Raw genomic sequence first — 15258 nt, 5'->3', positions numbered from 1 at the left:
ATTAATTGACACAGAAATTTCATCACAATAATTTGGGATCAAGTTATATTTTATCTAAGCTAAATTTTATGTTTAAATACATAGAATTTACTCATTACTTAGTTGACCTTGGTGGAAGAAGGAAAGCTGTTATGACAGCTTCTATCATCAATTTTTTGCTCACCTAACTCTCCTTGGAGTTTAATTTATCATTTTTTTAAGGCTAGATTGCTAAAAGCATTCAAGATACAAGGGGGAAAGAGATCCATTTTCTTAGAAAATACAAGAGAGAATACAATTTTTGGGGTTTCCAGGATTCTTCAAAGATGAGGAATGAGAGATAAACATAAAAGGGAAAAAGGGGGAGAACTGATAAAATTTGGGGGTCTTATCCCAAGCCTTAAGATCATACGGATTAGGGAACATCACGGCATGAACCAACCATTACCCTAATCATGGGATCCTCTAGATAGGGATTTTCCGTGCGATATCCATCCGATATCCGGTATCGGACATTTGATATCCGGTATTTGAAAAAAACGGGACGGTGTCTGATATCAAATATCGAATATCAGACGATATCCGTCCAATAGGTGAAGACGGATATCGGAGACGGATATCGAATGGGTAAGAACGAGACGGATATCGGATTTCGATATCCGGATATCGAAACCAGTATCCGGATGTCGGTATCTGGTATCAACAGAAAAAATCAATATTTATTGTCATTTAAGATAATTTATGCTGACAACGCCATGTGTTTATAATATATATTCTACCTCGTTTAATATATACAGCTTAAACTTTTGGTTTTTTTCCATATGGGATAACTCCAAATCCTATTATCACATATGGAAGAAAACAGAATTTTGAGCTGTATATATTAAACGAGTTAGGATATATATTAAATTATCTTATAATATTTTAGTAAATAATTACTGTATCATTAGCTCGTTATATGCGTAATATATTAATATATATATATATATATCAATTTAACACATAACTAACTCATTCAATAAATACAGTTCAAAATTTCTATTTTCTTCCGTATGGGACAGAAGGATTCGGAGCTTAATGTTAAACTCCGAATCCTTTTATCCCATATGGAAGAAAAAAAATTGAGCTTTATATATTAAAGGAGATACTTACTAAATTAGAAATGCTTACCCGCTGGCCCACGTTAATCCTCTCCGACCGTAACTCTATAACGATATAATTATATTTTTACACACAACCCTTCTAAGTTGGATATCGAAATCTGATATCCAACTCCGATATTCGATATCGTCATCCTCCCCGTGAGACGGAGGCAGATGAAGACATCGAGACGGATACCGATATCGGTACTGTAACTACCAATATCCAATACCGGTATCTGATATCCGGATATCAGAAAAAACGGATACCGAATATTTGATTTTTGGTATCCAGTACAGCATCCATCTCGATACCATAATCCGATACTGGTATCAGGACGGGCGATCCCTACATCTAGATAAGGGAACCCTAAAAGTGAGGATAAGTTGGTATGCCATACATTGAGAAGTTGTAATGTCACATGGTGCTGAATTGGACACAAGGTAAAGTTCAAGGCCCTTGCTATGTCTTCTCTATGTTCTTTCTAGAAAACAGTCTATTACCTCTGTCTTATCTAATCTAACTTTCTTCATTCAAGCCCATGTTCACAGGAAAAATGTTCATGTATAATAATCTCACATCAAAACTTTCAGAAACTTCATCCAATTTAAAAAAATTTGATCAGTTAAACAAGTTTTCTGCACAAGATTTCATTGCCAATAGTGGGGATCACCAATGGTTGCATGAGAAGCCTCAATAGTGGGGATCACCAATGGTTACTAACACCAAACTGCCTTTGCCATCATTGTTCTATATCTATCCCTTCATCTGTCTACCACACCATTCCTTTTCCTTTTGTACTGTTCAATGGATTTGCAGACTAACATCATGCAATTCCATTAGACATTAGAACAACTAAGCTATTGGCTCCCCACTCTGAGGTACCTTGTGTCACATTAGTTTTGAGATAATTTTAGGATAGAGATAATTATTTATTTTCTCTGAGTGGGTATGTGATCTCTCGTGATTCATTCTGTTCTGAACTTTGATTGGATATTCTTGCACCATATAATTTTGAATTGGGGTCATCTGAATCATCCCATTGTGTGATCATTTCTAAGTCCTTATTTCATGGATTCAGGTCCCCCTAGATGATTAAATCCATTCAAATCAACCTCAGAGAAGATTCTCATATAAATATATACTGCATGAAATCAATTAATATTTGCATAAATCCGAATGTTTGTTCCTCACCAACCGTTGTGAAAATTACTTTCCCAAAGTTCACAATAACTCTGATACAATTTTAGTAATATTTCTACAAATAATAGTGTGCATGCCCGCATACAACCGGATCGAAGCAACCATTGGAGATCAACTGTCATCTCAACAGAGAAAATTTAAATGCCAACATCATTAACCTTCCCTATGTAAAGATACTAAAAAAATAAATGAGTTCACAAAAGAAGTGGGTGTTACCACTTTCTCTTATCTTTGCAACAAGCTTCTTTTTTTCTACATATTACAGCTTTTCAAGCAAAAAAGTTATGGTGTATGATTCCCTGCATGCTTTGATTTTATTATTGAATAAAATAGGTGCTATTAAATTTTATAATTAATTTCAACAAAATTTTACTTATTCTCAAGCTAAATAGGTGTCTAGCTCGTCTTCAAGGGGGAGCATTATGAAAGAAAAGTTATTTATTGAAGAAGATGAAAAATAAATTTTAATTTTCTCAGAATTGCGAAAATTACGAAATATAATTGACGAGCGGCAGTTACAAATCTACAGTCTGATCCGCCGTGGCATAACGGACTTTTTTGACCGGAGATTGCCGGTCGCCTCCTCAGGTGTCATGCAACAAGCGTAGGGGTTGTAAACCGGGAGCGGCCGGTCAAAAATAGTAATTTCCCGTTCGGTATATATATTATTTTCGGCGTCGTAACAGCTTATTTTAGAAAGCTCTCTCCCCATCGGTAACCTTCTTCTTCTCTTCTCCCGCCTGATTGTTTCTCCATCGGCAGCGCTACGGGGACAGAGAACAGAGGTATGATCGCTGCGATCGCGTTTCTCTGGATCTGTCTCTCAAATTCGATCAATAGTTGAAGATTCTTGTGCGAATGAGATATTCTTCGATAGTGATCAGCTCGGGGAGTTTTGTCTGCTTTCGTGGAGAGATTCGCACGCAGATCTGATGTTTTTTGGATTTTTTCGTCCTCAAATTTATAAAATTATGCGTAGTGTATACATCGGTTTAGGTATCGCTATCTCTGGTGAGAGATTCTTCGATGGTGATCAGCTCGGCTAGTTTTCTAGACTTTGGTGAATTGATTCGCACGCAGATCTGATGATTTTTGGATTTTTTCGTCCTCACATTAATACAACTATGTATCGAGTATACATCGGTTTAGGTATCGCTATCTCTGGTGAGAGATTCTTGGATGGTGAGCAGCTCGGCGAGTTTTCTATGCTTTTGCGGAGAGATTCGCCTGCAGATCTGATGGTTTTTGGATTTGTTTCATCTTCACGCTTTATATCTGTCGCTTTGGGTTTCGATGGCTCCTGGAGAGAGATTCTTCGACCTCGGCTCGGCCAGATTTCTCTGGTTGGACGGAGAGATTTACCTTCATATCTGACATTTTAGAATTTGTTTCAATTATATATACGCACACGTATATTTAGTGCGTAACGTATCGCTATCTCCTCTTCAGAAGTTCTTCGATTACGATCGACTCGGCGAGAAATCTGTGGTTTTAACGGAGAGATTCGCCCTCAGATCTGATGAACTCTCAATTTGCTCCATCCTCGCGTTTATAGTGACCACATTAGGCATCGGTATATCCAAGTGAAAGATTCTTCGTCTGTGATCGGTCCGATCAGGTTTTCTCTACTTTCACGGAGTTAGTCGCCCAAAGACCTGATGATTTTTGGATTTGTTTCATTCTCATATTCATATATATAAATCGATTTTCGATCGTGACCGGCTCAGCCAGATGTCTCATGTTTGATGTCGAGGTCTTCCCTCAGATCTTATGATTTTTCGAATTTGTTTCATCCTCAGATATCTCTAGTCTTTGATCGCTCGCAGGAGACGGAGTAAGAGGACCGTCTCTTCTTCGCTGCCTCCTCCAGAGGCTTCCGATGATCATCCTCGACTCTCTCCTACTTCCATCGTCCCTCCATCCAAGGGCACAAGAAACCCGTCGTTGCTCAGAGGTCAGATTTCTCCTCATTTGAATTTACTTTCCCGCCAAAATTTCGTTTGAAATTTTGTTCAACTCGTCCGGATGACGAGGACGGGTAAGTTGACGAGTGGTTGATATTTGCCAATGTGTATCAAAGTCAATTTTCCTTTAAAGTCATCCTTAGTGTTCCGCTATTCTGGAAGATGATGACGAGGAAGTTGATGAGTGGTTGACATTTGTCAACGAGAGCATCAACGTCAGCAATCTGTCAACGTTGAAGTCAATTTTCCTTGAAAGTCATCGTTAGTGTTCCGCTATTCTGGAAGACAATGACGAGTGTTTGACATTTGTCAATGAGCTCGTTAACGTCAACGATCCGTCAACAAAGGTTATTGATTTTGGCATTGGCATGACTGATGTTGCCAATTGAAAAATTTTCCGTAAATGTCATTTTCATGGTCAATGATAGTTGGTGGTCTAGTCAACATCGCAGTCAACTGTCCATCATCCAAAATTTATCACTGCCATCGTCAATGTCAAGAAGGACCGAGGACGTTGACCAGTGTCGGAACCCTACTCATCCTTCTTGTTACTTTGCACCAGTAATTTCCTGTTAGAGGATGGATGAATCACGGCGGAGCTCCAGTCTCCGGCGGCGGAGCTCCGACCGGGGCCCGAGCCTCTCCCTCGGGACGGTGATCGGTGTGGAGAAGCTCAGATCAAATTCTGCTGGAGAAGCCCGTGCAACCTCCTCGGCTCCTGCCGCCGGCCTAACGCTCATGGACATCATCCGAGACGAGGATGATGGCAGGACCAACTGGAGACCCTTCAAAGACCGCCTCAGGAACCAGCCCAACGGGCCTGAGGTCAACAGGCCTGAGGTCAACGGGCCACCACCAGGGCAGCCTAGGATGTCTCTAATGGCACTGCTGGAGCAGACGGACAATCAGGGACCCCGGCCGGGGGCAGCAGTCTCAGGGTTGCTGGAGGAAGGAGGTCAGCCGGAGAAAGCCGAAGACGACGACGAGGAGGGGGAGCACAGAGGGGAGGACGGCGGCGAGAGGATGTATGTCAAGTGCTGCGTGTGCATGGTGCGGCACAAGGGGGCGGCGTTTATCCCTTGTGGGCACACCTTCTGCCGCCTCTGCTCCCGGGAGCTCTGGGTCAGCCGTGGCAACTGCCCTCTCTGCAACGGCTTCATCCTTGAGATCCTCGACATCTTCTGAGCTCTCCAACCGGGTAATTCCTTCTGTTCTTCAACTTTCTTGAACACAAACCCGGTCCTGCATTTCTAACTTGATCCTTTTCCTTCGGTCAAAACTGGTAAATTGTCGATCAATTGTCAAAGTTACTCATGACGTATGGCGGTTGAGGATGACGTTAACATTCTGACTTCATAACCCGCTCGTAAACTCGCCCGTCTCAATGCCAAAACAGAGTTGGCTCGAGGAAATCAGGAATCTCATTAAGGTTCAGAAAGCACTTTCGCTGCTAATGAAAGCATTAACGAAGTGTCGCCCTAATACCAATATAGAGGGTTGAGTCTGTTGCCATTGACCGTTGACCCATGCTGAAACTTGTGTTGACTGTTGACCCTGAATATAAATAAAAATATATCTTTAACTATGGCTTTATTAACTAAAAATATGCAATTCTAATGATTAATTCTGACAATGGTTTAATTAACTAAAAAGAGCAAAATACTTTTAATTGATTATCACAAAAAATAATCTGTTCCAAGACTGGCGATCAATTGGACCAAATTGAAAAGAAGAAAATTCTCTTGTGAGAGATCTTAAAATAATTAGACTTGTGTAGTTTTAAATAAAAATGGTAGGAGGCCATCTTTATTTAATTATTTCCCTTCCCAAGAAAAAATTAAATAAAGGCGCCTAAAAAGAAAATATAAAGTGGAGTGGCATCGGCCCCGGAGAGACAAGCGTCCAGGTGGAACATGTTTACTAGGATGCCACGCGTCGCAGCGGAACGCTTTTTGGCAGAACAAGCTTTCCCAGTTCCTCTCTCTCTCTCTCTCTAAAGCTTCTTCTTCTTCTTCTCGTTCGATTCTTCGTCGATCTAGTAGATTAGAGAGAACGGCGAAGCGATTTTGTATTGGAGACGGTAGATTCGTCCTCGGCCAGCGGAAATCGGCGAGATTGTCGACTGAGTCTTGCCTAATTCAGCGAAGATGAACATCTTCAGATTAGCGGGGGACATGACGCATCTGATGAGCGTCATTGTCCTGCTCTTGAAGATCCACACTATTAAATCATGCGCAGGTACGCTTCCTCTTTCGGTTTTCTTGCGAAGGATTAGTTTCTTCCGTGTCCGGTGTTTTTAGGTCGGATTTCTGGATTTAGCGGGTTGGATTTTATTTATTTTGAAGAGGAATGCGTACTAGAAATTGATCACGGCATTACTCATGAATCAAGATTGGGACTGAATTCTAATGATGAGGGCATGAGAATTTATCGTTTGATATGAACCCCGGAGACAGCTTCTCGGTGATTGACAAGTTATTCTTATTAAGATGAATGTTATCGCACACCAAAATTCGACGTTCAAGTTTATAGTTGTATGAAAAGAGACGCCAATGAAGGACTTTGATAGGAACATCCTGTTGATATCCATTCACCTGCGACTGTGTGGAGGGAGTAACGTTGATCCTATTTTTTGTTTGATGGGTGGTGGGCAATGAGATGATAGAGCTTGAAAGTCTGTCATGAGAGATTATGTTAGCAATCTTCATTTTCTTTCTCAATTATTCTAAGAAATTTTCTGTTTGAGATTTTGTGGTTCGCATTTTTATCACACTATGGTGTCTCAACCACAGCAAAAACAAATCCCGACTGTTTCATACATTTTAGCATACGGTTCAGTTAAAAAATGTATACAGTTCTGTTTTGTCTGGTGTTTAATCATTAGGCTCAGACCCTACTTCAAGTTAAGTTCGGCGATTAAAAGATTTGGTTGATCGATCTGCACTGATTGTTGTCAAATGGATTGCTCAGACAAATCAAAGTCCCGATCGATCAATCCACTGTGATCAGTCGAATAACCCTGATCAAGATCAGATCGATTGGAAAAGTATATAAAAATTAGATCAATATCCGAACCATAATTTTAATAGCGTAGAAATTTTTTTTGTTTCAAAGTGCTCGAAACTTCATCTCTTGATAACATGAGCATTTCCATTAATTCTGACTATGATATTAGATCTCTTCCAGCTCCACAAATAAGATGAAAACGCATTTGGAATCAGTCCCGTATAATGAAAAATAAATCATTCTTATACTTGACGACTGACCAAGACTTCCTGGATTGAAATGATTTATTTGGGTTGCTGCTAATTCCGTCGGTTTTTTAATTTTATATTTTCTGGTCATCGAAGGGATATCGTTGAAGACGCAGGAGCTTTATGCCATAGTTTTTTGTGCTCGATATTTGGATCTCTTCACCACCTTCATTTCCGTGTATAACACCACGATGAAGTTAATCTTCTTGGGGAGCTCTTTCATGATCATATGGTACATGAGGCGGCATAGAATAGTTCAGAGATCATACGACAGAGATCAAGACACTTTTCGCCACGTTTTCCTAGTGCTTGCCTGCTTGGTTTTGGCCCTTCTCATTCATGACAGATTCAACTTCCGGGAAGTAAGAACAGCCGAAACTTGTTTTTTAGAAGATTATTCTTTGATTTCCTTTGTTAAAGTCTGCATTATTAACCTGTGATTCTTCTCCTCCTTCATATCCGAGTGATTTATCGCGAATTTGGGTAAATGAAAAAGCATGATCGTATTATCCTGGACTTTATTTGATCCTGAAAAAACGTTGGAATCTCATTATCTCAAATTAATGAGGGATTCAACTTCCCGGAAGTAAAGAACTGGCGAAAGTTGTTTTCGTAGGAGATCATTCTTTAATTTCTTTCTAAAAGTCTGCATCATTGACGTGTGATGGTTCTTCTTTCTATTCTATTTATTTATCTCAAATTTTGGTAAATTAAAATGCACGATGGTAGTACCTTAAAAATTGTTTCATTCTGAAAAAACCGTTGGAATGTCTCATAATCCCAAATTAACGAGGGATTCAACTTCCGGAAAGTAAAAACAACCAAAACGTGTTTTTAGGAAATTATTCTTTCAATTATTTTCCTAAAGTCTGCATTATTGATATATTATTCTTCTTCCTCGTATCCGTGTGGCTTATCTCAAATTTTGGTTAATTAAAAAGTATGATACTGTTACCTTAGAAATTGTTTCATCCGGGAAAACCGTTGGAATCTCTCATTATCTCAAATTTGGGGGGAAAGTAAGAACCGCCGAAACTTATTTTTAGGAGATTATTCTTTAATTTCTTTTTTAGAAGTTTCCATTGTTGACCTGTTATTCTTCTTCTTCGTATCCGAGTGATTCATCTCAAAATTTGGCAAATCAAAAAAGCATGATAGTATTATCCTGAATTTATTTGATCCTGAAAACCAGTTGGAATCTCTCATTATCTCAAATTAACGAGGGATTCAACTTCGGGGAAGTAAAAACGACGGCCGAAAATTGTTTCTTTAATTGACCTGTGATTCTTTTTCTTCGAATCCGAGTGATTCATCTCAAATTTTGGCAAATCAGAAAGTATGATAGTATTGTCCTGGAATTGATTTGATCCTGAAAAATCATTGGAGTTTTCTTTTGACGGACAGGTTATGTGGGCCTTCTCGTTGTACTTGGAAGCCGTGGCTATACTTCCCCAACTGGTGTTGTTGCAGAGGACGAGGAATATTGATAATTTGACTGGGCAATATGTCTTCCTTCTTGGGTAAGTCTTTCTCACTCTAAAAAATAAAAAAATCTCTCCTAACCCATGACTTTTCTCTTTCTGTGCTTTCTATTTTGCGGCATTATTTATTTGCCCATGATCTGCCCTTGGTTTGACGCCATCTCTCTCCTCTCTCTATCTATCTCTATCACTCTTTCTTTCCTCTCTCGCTCTCTCTGTGTCCACTCTCTCCTCTCACTGTCTTCTTTCTCCATCTGTCTTCTCTCTCTCTCTCTCCACCCCCTTATATCTCCTTATTCCTCCTGGCTGCTCTATCTGTGTCTTCTCTCTCCTCTCTGTCCTCTCTCTCTCTTTATTTCTCCTCCTCTCTCTTGTCTCTCCTGATCTCTCCTTATTTCTCCTCCTCTCTCTTGTCTCTCCTGATCTCTCCTTATTTCTCCTCTCTTGTTATCTCTCCTTATTTCTCTTTCTCTCTCCATGCTCTTCTCTGTCTTCTCTCTCCATCTCACTCCTGATCTTTCTATATATATCTTTCTCTCTCTCTCTCTCTCTCCTTATCTCTCCCTAGTTCTCTTTCTCTCTCCTCTCTCCTTATTTATTTTTCTCTCTCTATTCTTTTCTCTCTGTCTTCTCTCTCCATCTCTCTCCTCTCTCTCTCCCTATATATATCCTTATCTCTCCTTATTTCTCCTTCTTTCCCCTATCTGTCCTCTCTATCTCTCTCCTTATTTCTCCTCTCCCCTATCTGTCCTCTCTATCTCTCTCCTAATTTCTCCTCTCTCTCTCTGTCCCCTCTCTCTCTCTACTTATCTCTCCTTATTTCTCCTTCTCTCTCTCTCTCTCTCTGTCCCCTCTCTCTCTTTACTTTTCTCTCCTTATTTCTCCTTCTCATTTCTCTCTGTCCTCTCTCTCTCTCTCTTCTTTTCTCCCCTTAATTCTCCTCTTACCTATCTGTCCTCTCTATCTCTCCTTATTTCTCCTCTCCTTTCTCTGTCATCTCTCATTCTACTTATCTCTCCTTCTCTCCTCTCTGTCCCCTCTCTCTCTACTCATTTCTCCTTCTCTCCTCTCTCCGTCCTCTCTCTCTCCTTATTTCTCTCTCTGTCCCTTCTCTCTCCTTTTCTCTCCATATTTCTCCTCTCTGTCCTCTCTCTATCTCTCTCTCTCCTGCCTTTGCTTTGGGTCTCTCTCTACCTCTCTTCTGGGTCTTTGAGCGTCTCTAATCCTCACCATCCGCTGTCTTTAGTTCTAATTAATTATCTTACCAGGGCTTATCGAGCACTGTACATCATGAACTGGGTCTACCGATACTTCACCGAGCCCCACTACGTTCACTGGATAAGTAAGATTCTTATTACTTTTAATTTCTCTTTCTTACCATTCGTTATTATTAAAAATCCGATCAATCTCTGAATTAATCTTTAATTTATCTTCTTAGCGTGGATTTCCGGCCTCGTTCAGACACTCATCTACGCTGATTTCTTCTACTACTATTTTCAGAGGTAATTCCAGTCTCTTTTACAGTTTTTAATATTCTATTTTTGTATACCAATAAACGAATAATAAAATTTATTCAAACATTCTACAGCTGGAAGAACAACGTGAAGCTCCAGCTGCCAGCCTAGAGGAATCAATACTGTAATCTCGAAGGTGTATTATTTTGTAGGACAATTTTCTTTCATTGAAAATACCAGAAATTTGAGTTCTAGCAGTTGACTCTAAAAATAAAGCCCCAGCACAGGCCTTTGACTTACAAGTGTAGTGTGGATGAGGCCTGATGCACCCAGAGAGAGAGAAAGGCAGCAAGATAGAGAGAGAAACAAAACACAACCCTAGGATCTTCTTGAATCAAGGGCCAGCCTAATCTTCTTCCTGGGACCCTGGTAAAAGAAAAACATCAGAATTTAGTAGAACTTTCAAAAAAAAAAGAAAAACATAAGAAATTAGTAGAATTCTAGAACCAGCCAGAAAAATATATCAAAACTTTGTGTTTCATTAACTCAAGGTTAGGAATTTAGTTTATGAACATTGTGGTTAGCATCATTCTGGTCTCGATATGTGGAATCAAAATTAGAGGAATTGAAGTACCATGGGTATGCCGAGGGCTCTTAGGTCCTCATCAGTCATGTGAACCAGGGCGGCCATATCCACCTGCAACCATCAAGTGAATGACATGTTATGCAAGATGATTCAAAACTATTATCTCTCTCTCTTCTCCCAAGAGCATGTTCCATACTTCTTCTGCCTGGAAGGTTATCAGGTACTTGTCCAGGCCTAGAGATTTAAGAAACTGGTCGACTGATTCCTCGGCCTGCGTGGTTTCGGCTACGTCAGATTTGCAAATGAATAACTTGGATCTAATCTAGTTAGGAAGAAACTAGAGAGAGAGATGAGAGTCGACAGGCATAGATAGCATTTAAAACAGGGAGATTTGAATAGATGGGAGAGGCGATGTAGGGTTGAAGGATAGCACAATGGATTGATTCAAAACAAAGGAAATATAAAAATATCGAGAGAAAGAGAGAGAGAGATGATGGTCGATAGGCATAGAAAATGAAATAAAGAAATAGGATTTACGGATAGAGCGGTGCATATATGTTCACAGAACTATGTATAATGTTTAGAGAGAGGCATGGAGAGAGGGATGATGGGCAACAGAGATAAAATACGAAATAGGAAGAGGCGAAGGAATAAAAGGCAAAAGCATGCATATATGTTCATACATGGGACATTTATTTGTAGAGAAAGAGAGATGATGGTTAATAGGCAGATATCACATGAAACAGGGGGGCATACAATTAAATGATAGAACCATAGATTTTGGAGAAAAGAGGATGGAACCATGGATATACGTTCACACAAAAAATACATAAATTTAGTGAGACCGAAATAATATATGGAGTTTTATCACATGAAACAGACAGGGAAATTCAGAGAGATAGGGGAAGGGGGCATAGGATTAAGTGACAGAACACAACATATACTTGCACAAACATATAAATGTCAAGAGAAATGGACAGAGAGAGATACGATGGTCGAGGGACAACATTTAAAGTAGAGAGAGAGAGAGATTTGGACAGACAGGGGTAGAATGGTAAATTTAGAGAAACAGAAATAATATATAGAGTTTTATCACATGAAACAGACAGGGAAATTCAGACAGACAGGGGAAGGGGGCGTAGGATTAAGTGACAGAACACACAACATATACTTGCACAAGCATATAAATGTCAAAAGACATGGACAGAAAGAGATACGAAGGTCGAGGGACAACATATAAAGTATAGAGAGAGAGAGAGATTTGGACAGACAGGGGTAGAAAGGTAAATAGGATTTAAGGATAGAATAATATATAATTTCATAAATACACATACATACACAAACAGATTGAAATTAAGAGAGATACCTTTTGTTGAGTTGTTTTCTTTTTTGTGACGGCCAAGGAGGGAGTGGGACCAGAGCCGACAACCTTCTTCGTCTCGACGGCAGACTGCGCAGGAGGTTGAGGACCATTCCTCGCCGTCTTGGTGACCGATGACACCGTAGCGGCAGCTGGCACTGCCTTAGACAACTTCAATGGAGCTTGAGAATTACCAGCGGGCGGCTGCATCGGGCCTGAAAGCTTCTCTCTAAGGTCCCTCACGTCGCCCGGATTCCTCCCTCCCCTCTGGGACCGGTCTGAGCCACTTCTCTGGAGTTTAAGACGGAGATCGCCCAATCTCGGCCCTCCATTTCCAAAATTTGAAAATTCAAAAAACTTAATGCCAACAATTGAAGGGAATTTCTGTGATTGGGAAAATATAAAATACTTTGGGAAGGTAGTACTTGAAGATCGAGGTCCCTCTGCGTCCATGTAAAGGTCGTGTTTCCATTTTGAATCCTCTGCTCGTTGCCTGTAATGAATTATCTCTCCGGATATCAGTAAAGATATTGATTTGTACATGTGTGCAGAGAGGGAGAAAAGAACACCACCCTTTATTTTTGATAAATCCGAATTAGATGATAATTAGATGATAACAATGACGCAATGATGACGAATGGTCATCGCCATAGTTATTCATCCACTCTCCAACACTGATGATGATGACAAGATTAGGGATGACTGACTATTACGAATGTGCCATCGCCCGTCAAACCTAATGAGAGGATAGAAGTGATGATCACAAGCAGACGACGACGACGACGATGATGATGGAGGGAGACTTGGCATCATCATTTTTTTTGAAAGAGCTCGACATTATTGATGTCTTCGACATTCAACCGTCATTGTCCTTCAGCTGAGTCGACCATGATTGGCAACAAAGTTTCATTTTTTGTTCATCGACATTCCTTCATGGATAACGATGATGATGAATTCGTCGGAGCCTGCAACCCTGGTGAGAGTACAGGAGTAACAATGACAATGAATTTGACAAACTCCAGCTTCATAATCGTCCTAAACATCCTACCATCAATGATGATATCATCAACGTCATCATGGGTCTACCATGGATGATGACGACAAGCCTTTCCAAAACAAGGAAATACCAAGGATAACGACTAATACCATTTTAGACACTTTCAGGTTAACAGTTTACTCGTTAAAGAAATAATATATTCCCAAATATTAAATGGCCTAATCTTTACTTCGATTGAAACTACAAAGGGAACATCAGGTTTCCTTTCATTTATTCTCACCACTTATCTTTTCACATAAATGACTTTAAAACTGAGTCCGCATTATAAGCTTCAAAGATTGAGCCTAAGCAGACTAATTCATGATGAATTTGATCATGAAAGGTTCGCCAATTTTTTGATTAATTTGGAAACCATTCAACGAGTAATCAGATCGGTCCATATCAACAAAGGACCCACAGGATGACACCATTTTAAAATGCCGCGCCCAATAGAGAATATAAAACAAACCGCATGAAAATTCAATCTATGATTCAGCTGAATACTGAAATGAATGAAAACGGATATCCAGGCATCCAGGTAAATAACTGACAGGAAAGCGCGGGCAACAATATATAAGCGATTCTCAAACGCCACTCATTTAAAGAGGGAATCGAATCTCAAAATCTCCTTAAAAATTTAGGCTATATGTCTGCTTCTATCATCAAGGAGTAGAAAGATTAAGCACACTTTTTTATAATTTAGAAGCATAATGAATGACTTTTCTAAACAATAGAAATCATACAAATCCTCCCCAATTAGAACGAGATCAAACACTCTAATTCACTTCACAACGATCTTATACAGTTCTGTCAGGATGGCATCGCTTCCTTACAACGACGCACTTTCAAAACTGACAACAACAACGTTCCGATGAGTAAAACATAACTCATATCGCAAATGGTCGATGCTCCAAGATGTTTTCAGCAACGATTACATCCTAATTATGCAACTCTAATATTTAAAAACACGATAAACCCATCAAAACCCACGAACATGGGGTCACCAGCAACAATGAAGAACAAACAAAGAAAGAAACTAGACCTAGCTAGGGCACAGATCTAACCTCTTAACCCCAGCAAATTGCCTGCCGCTTCCCGAGCTTGTCCCAGCAGACCCCTGAAGCCGGTCCTTCACCGAAAGCTTCCTTCCGGTGGCCACCTGGTCCGCATACATGGCGACCCGCTCGGGCCAACCTCGATCTCTTCTTGTCACGCTCTTCCACGCAAAGCCCAAGTGCTCGATTGAAGAGAGAATCCGATCAAAGAAGACCCACGACGAACCCTAGACCAACGAAGAACCGATCAACGACAACAGTCGGAGATCATCTATAGATGAACTTCTAGGGCAGGAAATTTGTGCAAGTTGGGCCTTCTTTAAATATCCAGATAAAAATAAGCCCACAATGAATGAATTATAAAAAACACAATGAATATGGTTTTAGTATATAGTTTAAAAAACATTATGAATGTAAGCTACTAAGTTTCCTTCTCACATGTGCGCTAAGATTGAATGAAAAAGTGATCTCATTCTTCAATACCAGAGTTTGGGCCAATAAGGTTGTGTAACTGATGAAGCCAAAATGAGTCATGAGAAAATACACATCTGAAGGCCATTTTTGCTTCGTTTTACTGATATTATCTTCATTTTTACATGGGTCCATGGCTGTGATTTAATCGTAGCCATTAGACCCCATATAAAGGGGATTAGATGGATAGGGACAGTTCCGTCCATCCCTGCCCTTGGCGGTTGTCACATCACTGAACGATGATTTTTGCCCCTGGCCAAGGCCATCTGATGACC

At 40.0% G+C, this 15258-nt stretch overlaps 3 protein-coding genes across 11 annotated transcripts; 2 read left to right on the top strand and 1 right to left on the bottom strand.

Annotated features, from left to right (window-relative positions):
* The first annotated feature begins 3003 nt into the window (after positions 1-3003).
* LOC144704891 (uncharacterized) lies at positions 3004-5578 on the top strand. 9 transcript variants are annotated; one of them, XM_078577467.1, is made up of 4 exons: positions 3152-3665; positions 3772-3960; positions 4122-4276; positions 4849-5578. In XM_078577467.1, exon 4 carries the CDS (start codon positions 4866-4868, stop codon positions 5469-5471), a length of 606 nt encoding a protein of 201 aa, XP_078433593.1. In that variant the 5' UTR covers positions 3152-3665; positions 3772-3960; positions 4122-4276; positions 4849-4865; the 3' UTR covers positions 5472-5578. The 9 variants fall into 9 exon arrangements, with proteins under 9 accessions (XP_078433589.1, XP_078433595.1, XP_078433596.1 ...); XM_078577463.1 differs by lacking the exons at positions 3152-3665; positions 3772-3960 and adding an exon at positions 3004-3107 and having other exon boundaries at positions 4149-4276; XM_078577469.1 differs by lacking the exons at positions 3152-3665; positions 3772-3960 and adding an exon at positions 3021-3107.
* Positions 5579-6228: 650 nt separating this feature from the next.
* Positions 6229-10732, top strand: LOC144704233 (ER lumen protein-retaining receptor-like). The gene is made up of 6 exons (XM_078576575.1): positions 6229-6524; positions 7637-7902; positions 8945-9060; positions 10290-10363; positions 10460-10523; positions 10610-10732. Exons 1-6 carry the CDS (start codon positions 6434-6436, stop codon positions 10644-10646), a joined length of 648 nt encoding a protein of 215 aa, XP_078432701.1. The 5' UTR covers positions 6229-6433; the 3' UTR covers positions 10647-10732.
* On the bottom strand, positions 10677-14794 carry LOC144704232 (Sterile alpha motif (SAM) domain-containing protein). Its single transcript, XM_078576574.1, has 6 exons — positions 14522-14794; positions 12847-12914; positions 12428-12747; positions 11258-11332; positions 11110-11172; positions 10677-10901 (listed from the first exon to the last, which is right to left on the bottom strand). The coding sequence occupies exons 1-6, from the start codon at positions 14629-14631 to the stop codon at positions 10854-10856; spliced, it is 684 nt and encodes a 227-aa protein (XP_078432700.1). The 5' UTR covers positions 14632-14794; the 3' UTR covers positions 10677-10853.
* Between the last annotated feature and the right edge of the window lie 464 nt (positions 14795-15258).

The sequence above is a fragment of the Wolffia australiana genome, chromosome 6 (genome assembly GCF_029677425.1).
Source record: "Wolffia australiana isolate 7733 chromosome 6, ASM2967742v1".
Lineage (NCBI taxonomy): Eukaryota > Viridiplantae > Streptophyta > Magnoliopsida > Alismatales > Araceae > Wolffia > Wolffia australiana.
Note: the sequence above shows the minus strand (reverse complement) of the source record. Positions and strands in the feature narration are given on the sequence as shown.

Coding starts and splice junctions, on each gene's coding strand:
- LOC144704233 (XM_078576575.1), top strand. CDS start 6,434: ATGAACATCTTCAGATTAGCGGGGGACATGACGCATCTGATGAGCGTC. Junction 6,525..7,636: donor CACTATTAAATCATGCGCAG/GTACGCTTCCTC, acceptor TGGTCATCGAAG/GGATATCGTTGAAGACGCAG. Junction 9,061..10,289: donor CAATATGTCTTCCTTCTTGG/GTAAGTCTTTCT, acceptor TTATCTTACCAG/GGCTTATCGAGCACTGTACA.
- LOC144704232 (XM_078576574.1), bottom strand. CDS start 14,631: ATGTATGCGGACCAGGTGGCCACCGGAAGGAAGCTTTCGGTGAAGGAC. Junction 12,748..12,846: donor AGAGGGACCTCGATCTTCAA/GTACTACCTTCC, acceptor TTGGAAATGGAG/GGCCGAGATTGGGCGATCTC. Junction 11,173..11,257: donor TAACCTTCCAGGCAGAAGAA/GTATGGAACATG, acceptor TGATGGTTGCAG/GTGGATATGGCCGCCCTGGT.
- LOC144704891 (XM_078577463.1), top strand. CDS start 4,866: ATGGATGAATCACGGCGGAGCTCCAGTCTCCGGCGGCGGAGCTCCGAC.